The 13,086-nt window shown below is 43.2% G+C and overlaps 1 protein-coding gene across 7 annotated transcripts in view; it reads right to left on the bottom strand.

The window, feature by feature from the left end:
- The window catches only part of LOC119974568 (protein CASP-like), a 794,954-nt gene that overhangs the window by 125,469 nt on the left and 656,399 nt on the right, over positions 1 to 13,086 (bottom strand). For 5 of the 7 annotated variants that reach the window (XM_038813568.1, XM_038813571.1, XM_038813570.1 and 2 more), the window contains one exon: positions 3,665 to 3,853. The exons of the other annotated variants lie outside the window; for them this stretch is intronic. In XM_038813568.1, coding sequence (XP_038669496.1) covers positions 3,665 to 3,853 — 189 coding nt within the window. The remainder of the gene's footprint in view (positions 1 to 3,664; positions 3,854 to 13,086) is intronic. 7 annotated transcript variants of the gene reach the window in all.

Raw genomic sequence — 13,086 nt, 5'->3', positions numbered from 1 at the left:
AACACCTGTAAAAGTTGCATGTAGTTATAAGTAGAATTTGATTAAGCAATGGCTCTGCAGAGCACTGGAAGGCTGGCTTAAGGATAGCCTCAGACTTTGTGCATGCCTTTGAGTGACAATGCAGCAATGCAAGAAGCTGCATTACATCTACCAAATCACTCTGTGCAGGGCTTTAAACTAAAAAGTCCTAACCAGAAGTGACCACGTGGTGATGAGATCCAAGTCCCAGCCATGGCGGTCGGCCACATAATCCATTCATAGGTCAGCGTTGCTCAGTTAAGCAAATGATCACATTATTTTACAAACACTCCCTGAAAAACAGAGGTCCGTGGACCCCAGTTTAAGAATCATTGCTACGCGCATGCTAAATTACAGGCAACTATATATTGTATTTCTGATATGTACTGCAACACGTGTAATGCACATGCTGCAATACACGCATAACATGTATTAAACCCAATTAGTAACACAAATTATAAACAAATCACAACATATGGGTTCTGTAATAAACCTGTAACATGTGTGCTATAATAATCTTGTAATACATTTGCTGTAATAAACCTGCATTGTTTAAATGAACCAAGAAAGGACTTACAGTTATGTTCTAGGGGTCAATAAATTGTTTTTGAAAGCTCTTTGCGAGATATTCATGAGGACTACTGTTTGATTTTGGAGGCAACTGTTTGGTTTTCAGGGGCTCCTTAGTTCTAAAGAGTTAAGTTAGAAACCAAACTTTTCTCGAAACAGGAATTTGCAAACATTCTCTATGTCACCATTAAAGGATATTAAAGAAACAAGAGACTTGGTGCTGGGAGGATAGCCAAGAATCCAAAAATAATTAAACAATTTTCCTTCATTCACCCCTCTGACCCTACATGCACCCCTTTGGCCACCTCCAGTGGCTGATTTTAAAGCCTGATATCAAGGCCTGGAATGTTGGGTTCTCCTGGATCGACTAGACCCCCACCTTCCTCCACACATCAAAACTTTTTTAAAAAATGAAAACGGTCACAGTGACAGTCCAAAGAAGATGCAAACTAATGCTTCGATAGCAGAAACATCAGAAGAAAAATCTAAGGGTAACAGGAAAGAATAGATGTCCCTCACAATATTTTTTCTCTCTCTACCCCTCATCCTTCAACTTTACTCCCAAATTAATTTATTCAACAAATATAAGGGAGGAAGAAAGCCAATGGAAAGGATTTAACTTTTTTCTTTGGTTATTGGGATGCTGAGATTGTTGTTCCAGCAGTAGTTTGTAAACTTGGAAGCCAAGCCCTGAAGGACGGTTTTAGATGTAAAAAGATTTTTAAAAAAGTTGGGAAATCATTTGCTTAAATAAAATAAGCTGCAAGTCTCTCTCTTTGGCCCTGCGGCCATCTTTCCTCCCTCAGTCCCGCACATACTCATTCACACTTTCACTTAGCAGACTAATTCTCCCTCTCACATTCCCTCTCTCTTACAGACACAGCTGGAGCAGCTGCCTGCACTATATCTTGATTCTCCATCTTTCCTGTCTCTCCCGTGCTGCTGCTGCAGCTCCTCAAAACACAAGTGCCCTCTCTCCCCCAATCATAGATTCCGTCCCGGGAGCAGCAGCAAGATCGAGAGACAGGGAACCTGAGGCTGAAGCAGCCAACAGAGGAGACACAGAATCTGTCATTGGAGAAGCGGTTCCACATAGATTCTGTCCCTCCCACATTTACTGCTCCTCCAGTCAAACACTGCATGGTTTTCCCAATCTCAACAAGATGCCTGTGCCTGCAATAGTTCCGCCCGGACTATGGAGGAGCAATAAATGTAACGTAATATTGGAAGGGGAAACCTTTCTTGATTTTTTTTATCCCAGTCTTTATCTTGCAAGCTACTTGTGATGTTTTGAGGATGAATATAATGAGTGTGACGTTATGATGTCATGAAATTCCATCTTGTTACAGGGTAATTACATTTGCTAATTTGATGTCCAGTTTAATTGTAAGAAAAACAAATATATCAAATTATATTATTACAATGACAATAACTACTGACTATTCAATATTTGAGTGATAATTAGTTAATTTGCTCTTGGGAAATAGGTGACACTGGCAAAGCAATGTCTCTGCCTATTACTAGATTCCCCGATGGCATTAAATGTCAACAATATGACCAGACGGAGAGCTGGCAGCTTCTCTTCCATTAATGAACCAATCAGGTTTTTATGACACCGGGAGTTTTCTTGCTTATTTTTCTTCTGCCAGCCCACAAATGACTAGATTTATTGCATTCAATTTCACAGCTTGCTTTCATCAGATCTGAGCTCACAACCACAAGATTATAACCGGAGGGCAACCAGAGGAAAAACCAAATAATAAAAACATATATTTTGAGTATTTTTGATACGTTTATAACAAAAGTAACATAATTCACAGAGATTATTTCTGGTCAGGTTTACTGGAGATATTTATGCTTTGCTTCTTCATATTTTAAAAAAAGTAATTCATCTCCCATTAGATATTTTCTTAACACACTATTCCCCTGCAGCCAAGTTAGATAGCCCCAATTCTATGCTACAGCAGTGGCACTGGATGAACAACATTGAGCAAATATCTACCACAACCAGTCCAGTAGGTGGCACTCCCTCACTTCTCAACAGTTTTACAAATTAAGGCAGCAGTTCACACTGGCCAGGTAAAAATGTACATTATAGCTGAAAACAAATACGTTTGCTCAATGTGTGAATGCCGTTTTTCAATCCTGTCAAAGAAGAATTATAGCCATCCACTGATTTAAAAAAACACACTGATCTCTAATTTCACTTCCAAAAGTTTAACAGTTGAAAATTTAGAATTGAATTCTTTGCCCCTTGCTAAATACAAAAGGATCATGAAAATGGAATGGGTTTTTGATTGAGAAGCATTGATGAATACTCTTCTTTCAATAGTCAGCATTTCAAATCTGCAAAACTTCAGAGATGTCAACTTAGAAAAGGCATGGGCTTAATTGTAAAGCCGCACTGCAAAAGGACATTTAATGCTTGCACTGACAATGGCACAATCGTTTCTGTTTGTTCAGAATACAGTAGGCATTAAGTAGTTGCTATGCCAATTAGTTGAAGAGACCACAAGTTCAAATTATATTTTCCTACAGACACTCCTGGCAAAAAAAATCTTATTCTTACATGGAAATTTAGCAGTCCAATGTCTGTGTTTGAAACTTCATCAAATTAAAAACACTAAATTTGAGCAACAAAATCATGTTTGAGGTGTATTTTTGAATAAGGGACCACTCCCTAATTGAACAATTTCTTCCTTCCCCTTACACCTGGGAGGTTGGAGTGTCACGTGCTTGAAGAGCTCCTTGGTGACTGGCTTGGAATGGGTCTGAAGTATATAATTAGGGATCCGAGGGTGCCCTATCCTTGAATAATGTATACTCCAATTGTGCCCAAACTATGCTGGTTTTTGGTCATTAGCTAACTTTATTGTTGCATTTACGAATCTAAAAGCCCCAAAGTCCAAGGAAGCAGATTCAATTTAACGGATATTTTCACCAAAATATGAAAAAGTTACCATTTCATGGCCATAAACAATGGAGAATGCAAAAAGCATAGTAAACAGTCCGTGACTTAATATTGTAACAAAGGACTGGTCCACTAAAGTTCAGTTTAAGATGTTGATTCATTTACCTTTCTTTTCCATTCGTTTCATGTCCATCAGCTTCTCAACATTGCTTGGGTCATTGAGCCAGAGCTGCATGCGGACAAAAGGCTCCCTTCCCTTCAGGCTCAGCTTGTGCCAGGGTTTGGGCCGTGCCAGCAGATCAGACACGGAACCTTGTGTCAGGCCAAGGATGGTCTCTCCAAACAGACGTTGGCCTGTTCGTGGGACACAGAAAACAATCAGCCTACTGAGGCACAAAGCTACATTTTACCAGTTATACAAAAACATTTCGCAGTTTTATATTGAAAATTCTTAAATCAAAACAGGACTTTTGTCAGAATTGGGAAGGAGGTTGTAGGAGCTGTTACGTTATCTCAGTTGTATCCCATTTCCACCATTAGTGTAGCTAGTAAGTGACTATGGCAAAGATAATGCCTGTCAAAATAAAGTACCAGCTCAAAATGCGCACTGACACAATGTTTCTGTTGAATGTTATATCAATAAAGTAATATTATAAACATGGGTTGATCATTCGCTGCAGAAGCTTGACATGCAATGAGCTTACATCACGACACATCTCTGCTGCCTGCTCCATCCAATATCATTGCACCACCATTACTATCTACTCCAGTTGATTGACCGAGATTTATGCAGATGAGCACGAAAACCACGGCTGTCTGAAAACCGGACATTATTTTATGGCCCGTGCAATAATTTTAAGTCATAGAATCATAGAATTTACAGGGCAGAAGGTGGTCATTTGGCCCTTGGAAGCAGCACCCCACTTAAGCCCACGCCTCCACCATATCCCCTTAACCCAGGGGTGGGCAAACTTTTCCGTGCAAGGGCCACATTCAGAAATTCACAATTTTAAAGGGCCGCATAGTATATTAAGTAAAATAATTAATATTTTAAATAGCCAAAATAAAAGGTCTTTAAAGAAAAAAAAGCACATTTATTTGAAAAACAAAGTAACTCAGTAAGTAACAGAACAATGTCAATGAGAATGATGCATCTGACTGCAGTCATTTACCAGTTTGTTGAAATCAGGTGTCAAGTTGCTTGTGCTGATCCTTAACACTGACAGAAGCACAGCCCAGCCAAGTCAACGATAAAAACGCGCGTAGTGGGGTGGATGAGTGGGGCTACCTTATTGGTCGGTTTAGTTGGGTGTGCGACCAATAGGAGTCCAGGTTACAAACAATAATAAGGCTTATTGTTTGTAACCTGGACTCCTATTGGTTGCACACCCAACTAAACCAACCAATGAGACAGCCCCACTCATCCACCCCACTACGCGCGTTTTTATGCCAATGAGGTGCCCGGAATCATAACCGGCATTTTTGAAAAGCCGCCGGGGAAAAGCCGCTGAAGTAAATGCGCTTATTGAATAAGCGCATTTACTTCAGCGGCTTTTCCCCGGCGGCTTTTCAAAAATGCCGGTTATGATTCCGGGCACCTCATTGGCGGGCCGCATAAAAACCTTGTCAGGCCGCATGCGGCCCGCGGGCCGTAGTTTGCCCACCCCTGCCTTAACCCCACCCAACCTTTTTTGGACATTAAGGGCAATTTAGCATGGCCAATCCACCTAACCTGCACATCTTTGGACTGTGGGAGGAAACCGAAGCACCCGGAGGAAACCCACGCAGACACCGCACAGACAGTGACCCAAGCCAGGAATCGAACCCGGGACCCTGGAGCTGTGAAGCAACTGTGCTAACCACTGTGCTACCATGCTGCTCTGAAGAAACAACGTCAAAGGGCTTGTCCTATTAGATAAGTGAAAAAACACTGGCTTGTTCGAAGAGTTGCTGCTAAGATGCAGCAGCGTGCAGAGTGTTTATCCACTTTACCTGCCTGACATTGCCCATACACCAAGTGATCGGACCGATCTTTGACCCCCATCTGGCCCAGCTCGGCCTGATCTACCCAACCTGACCGTAAAGGAGCACCCAACCCATCTCCAATGGCTAACATAATGGACAGCTCTGTGCAGATTTAAAAAAATAGAATTTTAGATACTGACAGTGATACACTGTGTCGATCAATAAAGTTAAAGTAATTATTTTAAAAGCCATCCGACGCCCCCAATATGTCAGATCCAGCTTTGTTAGCATCAACAAGAAAGTCAGGTGAAACTCCTTGGCAGGAAGGTGCTCGAGAAAGTCTCAAAACTCAAATGGATAGAAAACATTTCAATGTGTATTCCAAAAAAACTTATTCTCGTGAGTTCATGTGTCCCAATAGTAATTGAATTAAGGTTCTGATTTATTTTTGAAAACCAGCAAGGTTCAAAATCTGGCGTGGACTTGATCTGGAGGTTGCAGGCTTTGAGACACTCTATTTGCATATAAAAAATGATTTACAATCATAAGAGACATGAAAGGTGAAATCCAATAGCCCCCGAAAATGGGTAAGGGATCATGACATGCAATCGACTTGTGCCAGTTGACTGTGATACTGGCAAAATGCCAATATTGTGTTGCCTGCCCATATCAATGGTTCCAGCATCTGGCCAGCACCAACTATTGACTGGTTACATCAGTAGGGGATCAATACTTGAAGTGGTTAGCGTCACTTAAAGTTAGCCTGTATTGCTTAAGGGGAAGGTGCCTTGATGCTGGCAGTCATGTATAAGTGACATTGAATAATGGCACAATACGCGAGAGTGAGCTTCAAGAATTTTGAACTGAACTGGAAGCCATGATGGAGGAGGTGGAAAGTAGGATCAATGTTCTGTATCTGCAGGGGGGGGGGGGGGGAGAGAGAACCCTGTTGAAAAGGCAATGGGAGCTGACAGCCATGGAGCTTAATGCCAGCACTACAACCCTGAGGATTTGGATGCAATGCTGCAACAAGTCCAATGATCTCACAAGAGTAGGCAAAGTCAGTGAATGCATCTTTCAAATGTTTATCTCATTAATTGCACTATTGAACTGCTCAATTCACTCCACCCCTATCATTCACCTACCAATAATCTATGTCAGGACTCTCATACTCTACCACAATCTACATATTTAGCACTGCTGCAAGTCTCACATGCACATCTCATAGGTTGCATTCACTGTCAGCTCTTCAACCATGACAGCTACAGATTGCACCAAACTCACTGACATACTTCCCTCTCTCTTGCAAGACAAGGTGGTGTACATTCAGAGATAGCAGGAGCTAATCGAGGGGAGCAGGAGCAACTGCCTTTCCTGATCCACATGCAGGAGGTTCTGCTGGCCACTACTGACAGGAAGACTGCTGAAGCAGTGACCAGTGGCAAGACCTGAAATTATAGAAGATGACTGTAGCTTCTTGCCTATTATTTCTTCTCAAAACCCACTGTCCCCTCCTCTTACAATCCCATCCCTTCTCATTCAAAAGCTGCATCCCTGACTTCTCCCCTTTCCCTACACTACAAGCTTACTCATGTGTCTTTCTCCTTTCAAATATCAAAACTGTATACTCATCCAGGCAGTGGAGGAATAGCAAGTAGACAGCAACAACAAAGACATATCAACACTCAATTTCAGACTAGTAGTCACCAACTCGGGTACTGACACAATACATAATTTAGAGGATAACACGGTGGTGCAATGTGCACCCGGTGAGATACTGGACATAAGTGGACTGCAGTTAAAGCAGGGGTCAAGGATGGCGCAGCTGCCAGTTTGCCAGAGTGCAAGGTTGCACACGAGTTCTGCTGTCTGCAATCCAGATGAAACTTTGTGTTCATTCCATCTGTTTCGCTCTGGCAAGGGATTATAAAATGCAGCAAGGTCTGAATGAATACAATGCATCGGTTATGTAACCTTAAAATATTGCATATATGTCCAGTTCCAGCCTGCAGAAGCCAGCCACATAAAACATCATGGGTCATGGTTACCTTGACAGTCACTGGCAATGTCATTCTTACCCTGCTTTGAGGTTTTACCTGTGGCTGCAGCAAGTGTCAGATTTGTGTGAGGACATTCTTACTGACGTGTAGATGTCACTGTTCCTTGCTGAGGTTCAGGTCGAAAAACCGGTACCTGAACACTGCGAGAGCATGTCACCAGCTGGTGAGAGACCTACAGCAAATTGTTCTGCTCTGCATGGTCATTTTCCATTCTCCAAGTTATGTTGTATTCCAAGGGGAATGGCTGGTGTACCCATATCTGAAACAACTGGTTTCTGTATAAGCCTTGAAGGCAGCAAAAATCCTTTCAGCACCTGCCCCAACATTCCCTGCACATTTTTGCAACAATGGAAAGCACCAACATCCAGAAGAAATCAACCAGCAGCCATCCCATAAGTAGGCATGACCCCTTTAAATACTGCCAGTAAGAGTGAGGGTGGGGAAGAGAATCCTGCCTGATACTGAACACTTGTTCCACTCTGCCAGGTTGAGGGGGGGGATAGCAGGAGCACTGAACTCACTGATATCTGCTCTGCATATGCCTGGTACTTGTTTACTGCGTACACTAACATCCTCACCAATATGTCATCAAGTGGGACAGATGTCATTTAAGATCTGAGGGCACTTGCAACACCCAAAGAAACTGCTGCAAATGATCCCAATTAAGTGTCCATGTAAGGGTCCCTCCATTTTTTTTTTGCTATTACATTTTTTGACCTACAGATGATTTATTGGCATGTGTCTTGAAGGTAACCTGCATCTTTAACTCAAGCCGAAGCAATGGCCTGTATCTTTAAATCAAGCAGGAAGAATCCTGGAGGCATCAGTGATGACTCACTTTGATTGATTTGGTTGATAGCCAATGAATGGGCCAGGAGGCTATGCCCAGCTTGGTAACAGGCAGTGATTGGATCTGTTCACGCTAAAATAGTTTAGGGACCTGAAGAGGTTTCAGTTTTACTTTGGCAGCTAAGAGAGAAAATCTCTCTTTTTCCCACTCTTCTCCTGCAGAAAGACAGTGTTTTCTGAACTGCCAAAATGCCTGGATCTGTTTACAGAATAAACATTACAGGCTGTGCAGGAAAGGTTCAGAATCCAATAATTCTCTCCAGAAAAGGCTGTGCAATGAGAGACCAGAATCTGATAACACTCTGTCTAAGAACAAGCTGTTGTGAAGCCAGAGGAATCTCCCAGAAAAACTGAGAGTAAGATATACTATGAAACTGCAAAGAAGATCATTACAGGCTGTAGGCCAGAGACTTTAAACTGCACTCATACGACAAAGAAGGTGCACTGAAGACCTCATTATCTGAAGAACTTGTACCTTTTTACCGTAAACCTTAATATTTTTACCCTTTTCCACCCCTCTGTATGTGTCTGTCTTGTGTGTGTGTGTGTGTGTGTGTGTGTTTGGGGGGGGGGGGGGGGGGGGGTGGTAGAGGATGGGGCAATCAAAGGGGGTAGTAGGCTAGCTTGCTTGTTATCCAGCTGCAGTTACTGCATGTTTCAGATTTATTCCTGTTAATACATAAACAGTAATTGTGTTTCAACTTGCAAACCTAGGGCGGAATTCTCCCCTACCCGGCGGGGCAGGGGGTCCTGGCGTAGGGGAGTGGCGCCAACCACTCCGGCGTCGGGCCTCCCCAAAGGTGCGGAATTCTCCGCACCTTTGGGGGCTAGGCCCGGGCCGGAGCGGTTGGCATCACGTCGACTGGCGCAAAAACCGGCACTAGCGGCCTTTCAGGCCCGCTGCCCGGGCTGGCCGAAAGGCCTTCGCCGGTTCGGCATGCGCCAGTGGTGACGTCAGCGGGGGATTCTCTTCTGCCTCCGCCATGGCGGAGGCCGTGCCGGAAGAGAAAGAGTGCCCCCACGGCACTGGCCTGCCCACCGATCGGTGGGCCCCGATCGCGGGCCTGGCCACCGTGCGGGCACCCCCGGGGTCCGATTGCCCCGCACCCTCCCCAGGACCCCAGGGGCCCGCTCGCACCGCCGCCACCAGAGGTGGTTCAAACCTCGGCGGCGGGAGAGGCCTCCCAGCGGCGGGACTTCGGCCCATCGCGGGCTGGAGAATCGCCGCAGGGGGCTCGCCGCGGCGCGATTCCCTCCCCCGCCAATTCCCGGGTGGCGGAGAATTTCTGCCACGGCGGTGGCGGGATTTTCGGCGGCCCCGGGTGATTCTCCGACCCTGCAGGGGGTCGGAGAATTTCACCCCTAGTGACTAATTAGTGAATAGCCAAGAGCCAAAGATCTTGTGTATTTTCACAAGAATAAGAATTATTGGTTGAATCACTTGTGTTGTGACGCCCGGACTAGTGAGGCTGGAATTGACTGCGCACCGAGGGTGTTGAAACATATTTTGGCGCTTGGGTCTGGGATTTTTGGAAGCTTAGACGCTGAATTTGGGTTACAGTATGAATTAAAGAGAGACACTAGGTTTGTAATGATATATAACAGATGGCTCTGGAAGCTGCTAAGCATTTTCATAAGGTGGAGTTTATTTATAAGAATTTCACAAGGACAACCTAGTCGAACTGACAGGTGAGTTAAAAATAGAGGTACCAGCTAGAACTAGAAAGGTGGAGATAATTGAAGCAATTGCTCAACATTTATATTTGAAAGAAATGCTAGGAACACAGGTGAGCTGTTCATCAGAGATATATTCTGATGGGGACGTTGAGCTGGAGAAACTTGGTTACAACTAGTGCATGAAAGGGAACTACAAAGAATATAAATGGAGATGAAGGAAAAAGAAATGGAGATGGAAATGGGGAGAGAGAAAAAAGAAAGAGAGGGGAACAATAAAAAGAGAGACTTCCAGTTAAGGTCCTTCAAATGGGGCAGCAGGGTAGCATGGTGGTTAGCATAAATGCTTCACAGCTCCAGGGTCCCAGGTTTGATTCCCGGCTGGGTCACTGTCTGTGTGGAGTCTGCACGTCCTCCCCCTGTGTGCGTGGGTTTCCTCCGGGTGCTCCGGTTTCCTCCCACAGTCCAAAGATGTGCGGGTTAGGTGGATTGGCCATGCTAAATTGCCCGTAGTGTCCTAATAAAAGTAAGGTTGGGGGGGGGGGTTGTTGGGTTATGGGTATAGGGTGGATACGTGGGTTTGAGTGGGGTGATCATGGCTCGCCACAACATTGAGGGCCGAAGGGCCTGTTCTGTGCTGTACTGTTCTATGTTCTAAATGAGTGGGAAGCTGCCAGAAACTAGAGGGGTGCTTAATCCTCGAAAGGAACACAATGGCGATATATTTAAATTTATATAGGTCCTCATAAAATTCGATGAGAAGGTGGTAGAAACCTTTTTTTATGGCTTGAGAGTAATGTAGTGTATGTAGTAATGTAGCGGCTGAGAGAAAAGTGGACATTACCCATGCAGAGTAAGCAGACGGGGCAAGCACAGGAAGCTTATGTTTCGCTGTCAGAGCAGAAGTCTGAGTCTAACAATTACGACATGGTTAGAATGGCTATTCTAGATGCATATGAATTGGTTGCCAAAGCACATCGTCAAATGTTTCGGAATTTAAGGAGACAGCTGGGACAGATTTATACAGAATTTGAAAGGGTTAAGCAGAACAATTATGATAGGGGTGTACAGCATTGGGAGCTGAAACGACCTATGCGGCTCTGAAAGGTCATTCTCTCAGAGGAGTTTCAGAATTCTCCACCTCCTACAGTAAGAATCCATGTTGAAGACCAGAGGATGAAGACTGCTGGGCAAAAAGCAATTATGGCTGACAATTGGATGATGGTACTGTGTCTGAATCTGAATAATAGAATACAGCAATTGCACATTTAACTGAGCACTGTTTAAGTATTGGGCGTAGTAATCTTTCCAAAGAAATATTCCCAGTGAAAGCTCTAGTGCTCACTTTCTACATAAAAGTGAAACAACATATGACCAATGAGTGAAATTAACAAACGGATGCAAATCTCATTTCTTATGGTTATTCCACTTTTAAATCAGAGTACTATTAATAATACCCTGTTCAGACTACTTTCCTGAATATCAACCTGACCATTTGCTCTTAACATTCAAGCAGTAATTGTATTAGACACAAAGATAGATTTTCAACTAGTGTTGGTGATTGACTGCTTGAATTTCACTTCTCTGAAATCAATGGGAATGAGAACAGGCAGTTCCTTGAATCGGCTGATCCACTGTGCCAATTTTACATTCAGGCAGCAAGGTGAAAAGCTCTCTCAAACATCAGCTAAGGCAGAAGTTTACCCATTTACAAATCAACCACACATGATGGAAGGGACTTACATTTTGCCACAGCCATTTTTAAATCCTGCAATCATTCAATGGTTTTAAGGAAAATAAACAGTCCAGTGCCAGTCAGTGGGTCATTACCAACACAAATAGACAATTCAGTTCAACGCATCAGACTGGGCAAGTCCTAAAGTAGCAACAGACCAGTGATTTCTAGTGATTTTTCATGAAGAAACCATGTGTACCCAATGAAATGACCATCTAAATGCAGGGTTTAGCATTTGCCAAGAGAAGCAGGTAGCTGTGCCCCTCCACGAGAATAGATTTTGTAGCATTGCTGGCGCGCATGACAGGGTCACTCACTATTCGCAGGATCACCAGACCTTGAACACAAAAATCAAGGTGTGACACCAGTAAGTACCGAGGAAATACAGCACTGTTGGAGGTGTCAACTTTTGCATGAAATAGTACATCAAGGCCCCATTTGCCTGCTCTTGTGGATGTAAAAGATGCCATGGCACTATATTAAAGAGCAGGGAGTTAGTACCAGTGACCAGGCTATTATTTATCCCTCAATCAACACTACGAATACAAATTACCTGATCACGTTCACATTTGAGTTTGTGGGAGCTGCTCCATATCCTACATTGCAACAGAAACTAGATTTCAAAATGACTTAATTGGCTGTGAGTGTTTTGAGACATAGTGAATGACATAAGAAGCGCTAGAGAAATGCAAGCCTTAAATTTTCTTTTTTTGCTGATCATTTGCATCATGTGGAACAGTTCAGGAAGCTGTGCTTATTTTCTCTTTGGCAACTGACTTTGAAGTGACCTAATTACTGCTTTCAATGTGATAAAGAAAATCATCAATCATTCAAGAAAATTGTTCACTATGGTGAAGGGCTCATAATGAAGGGTAAAATCTAGGGCATCAAGTGTAGGGGCAGTCGGCCAGCTTGTGTTCACATGGAGGGCAATCGAACAAGTTGCCAAAAAGACAGTGAAGCAAACATCATAATTGCAGTCAGGAAGCAATGACACATAGTTACAGAGATTAAAATTGAAAAAGGAATCATGGAGAAAACTAAGAAACAGGTTTATTTGGTAAAATGTAAAAATGTAATGAGTTTATTGGGTGAATCTCTTTTTGGTGTTCCTAAAAACTCTTACATTCCAAATAAGGACAAATGTTTACCAGATCACATTTCTTGAAGCAAGCAAAACTGTGAACTCTTCATGAACTACTTCTAAGTGATCTTTGATCTTAATCTTATTTAAATTTGACTGTTTTCAGTAGTGGTCACTGCCAAGTGATGAAAACAAAAATTCCCCATCAGAAAAAAAATGG

Source organism: Scyliorhinus canicula, chromosome 12 (assembly GCF_902713615.1).
Source record: "Scyliorhinus canicula chromosome 12, sScyCan1.1, whole genome shotgun sequence".
NCBI classification, from domain to species: domain Eukaryota; kingdom Metazoa; phylum Chordata; class Chondrichthyes; order Carcharhiniformes; family Scyliorhinidae; genus Scyliorhinus; species Scyliorhinus canicula.
Note: the sequence above shows the minus strand (reverse complement) of the source record. Positions and strands in the feature narration are given on the sequence as shown.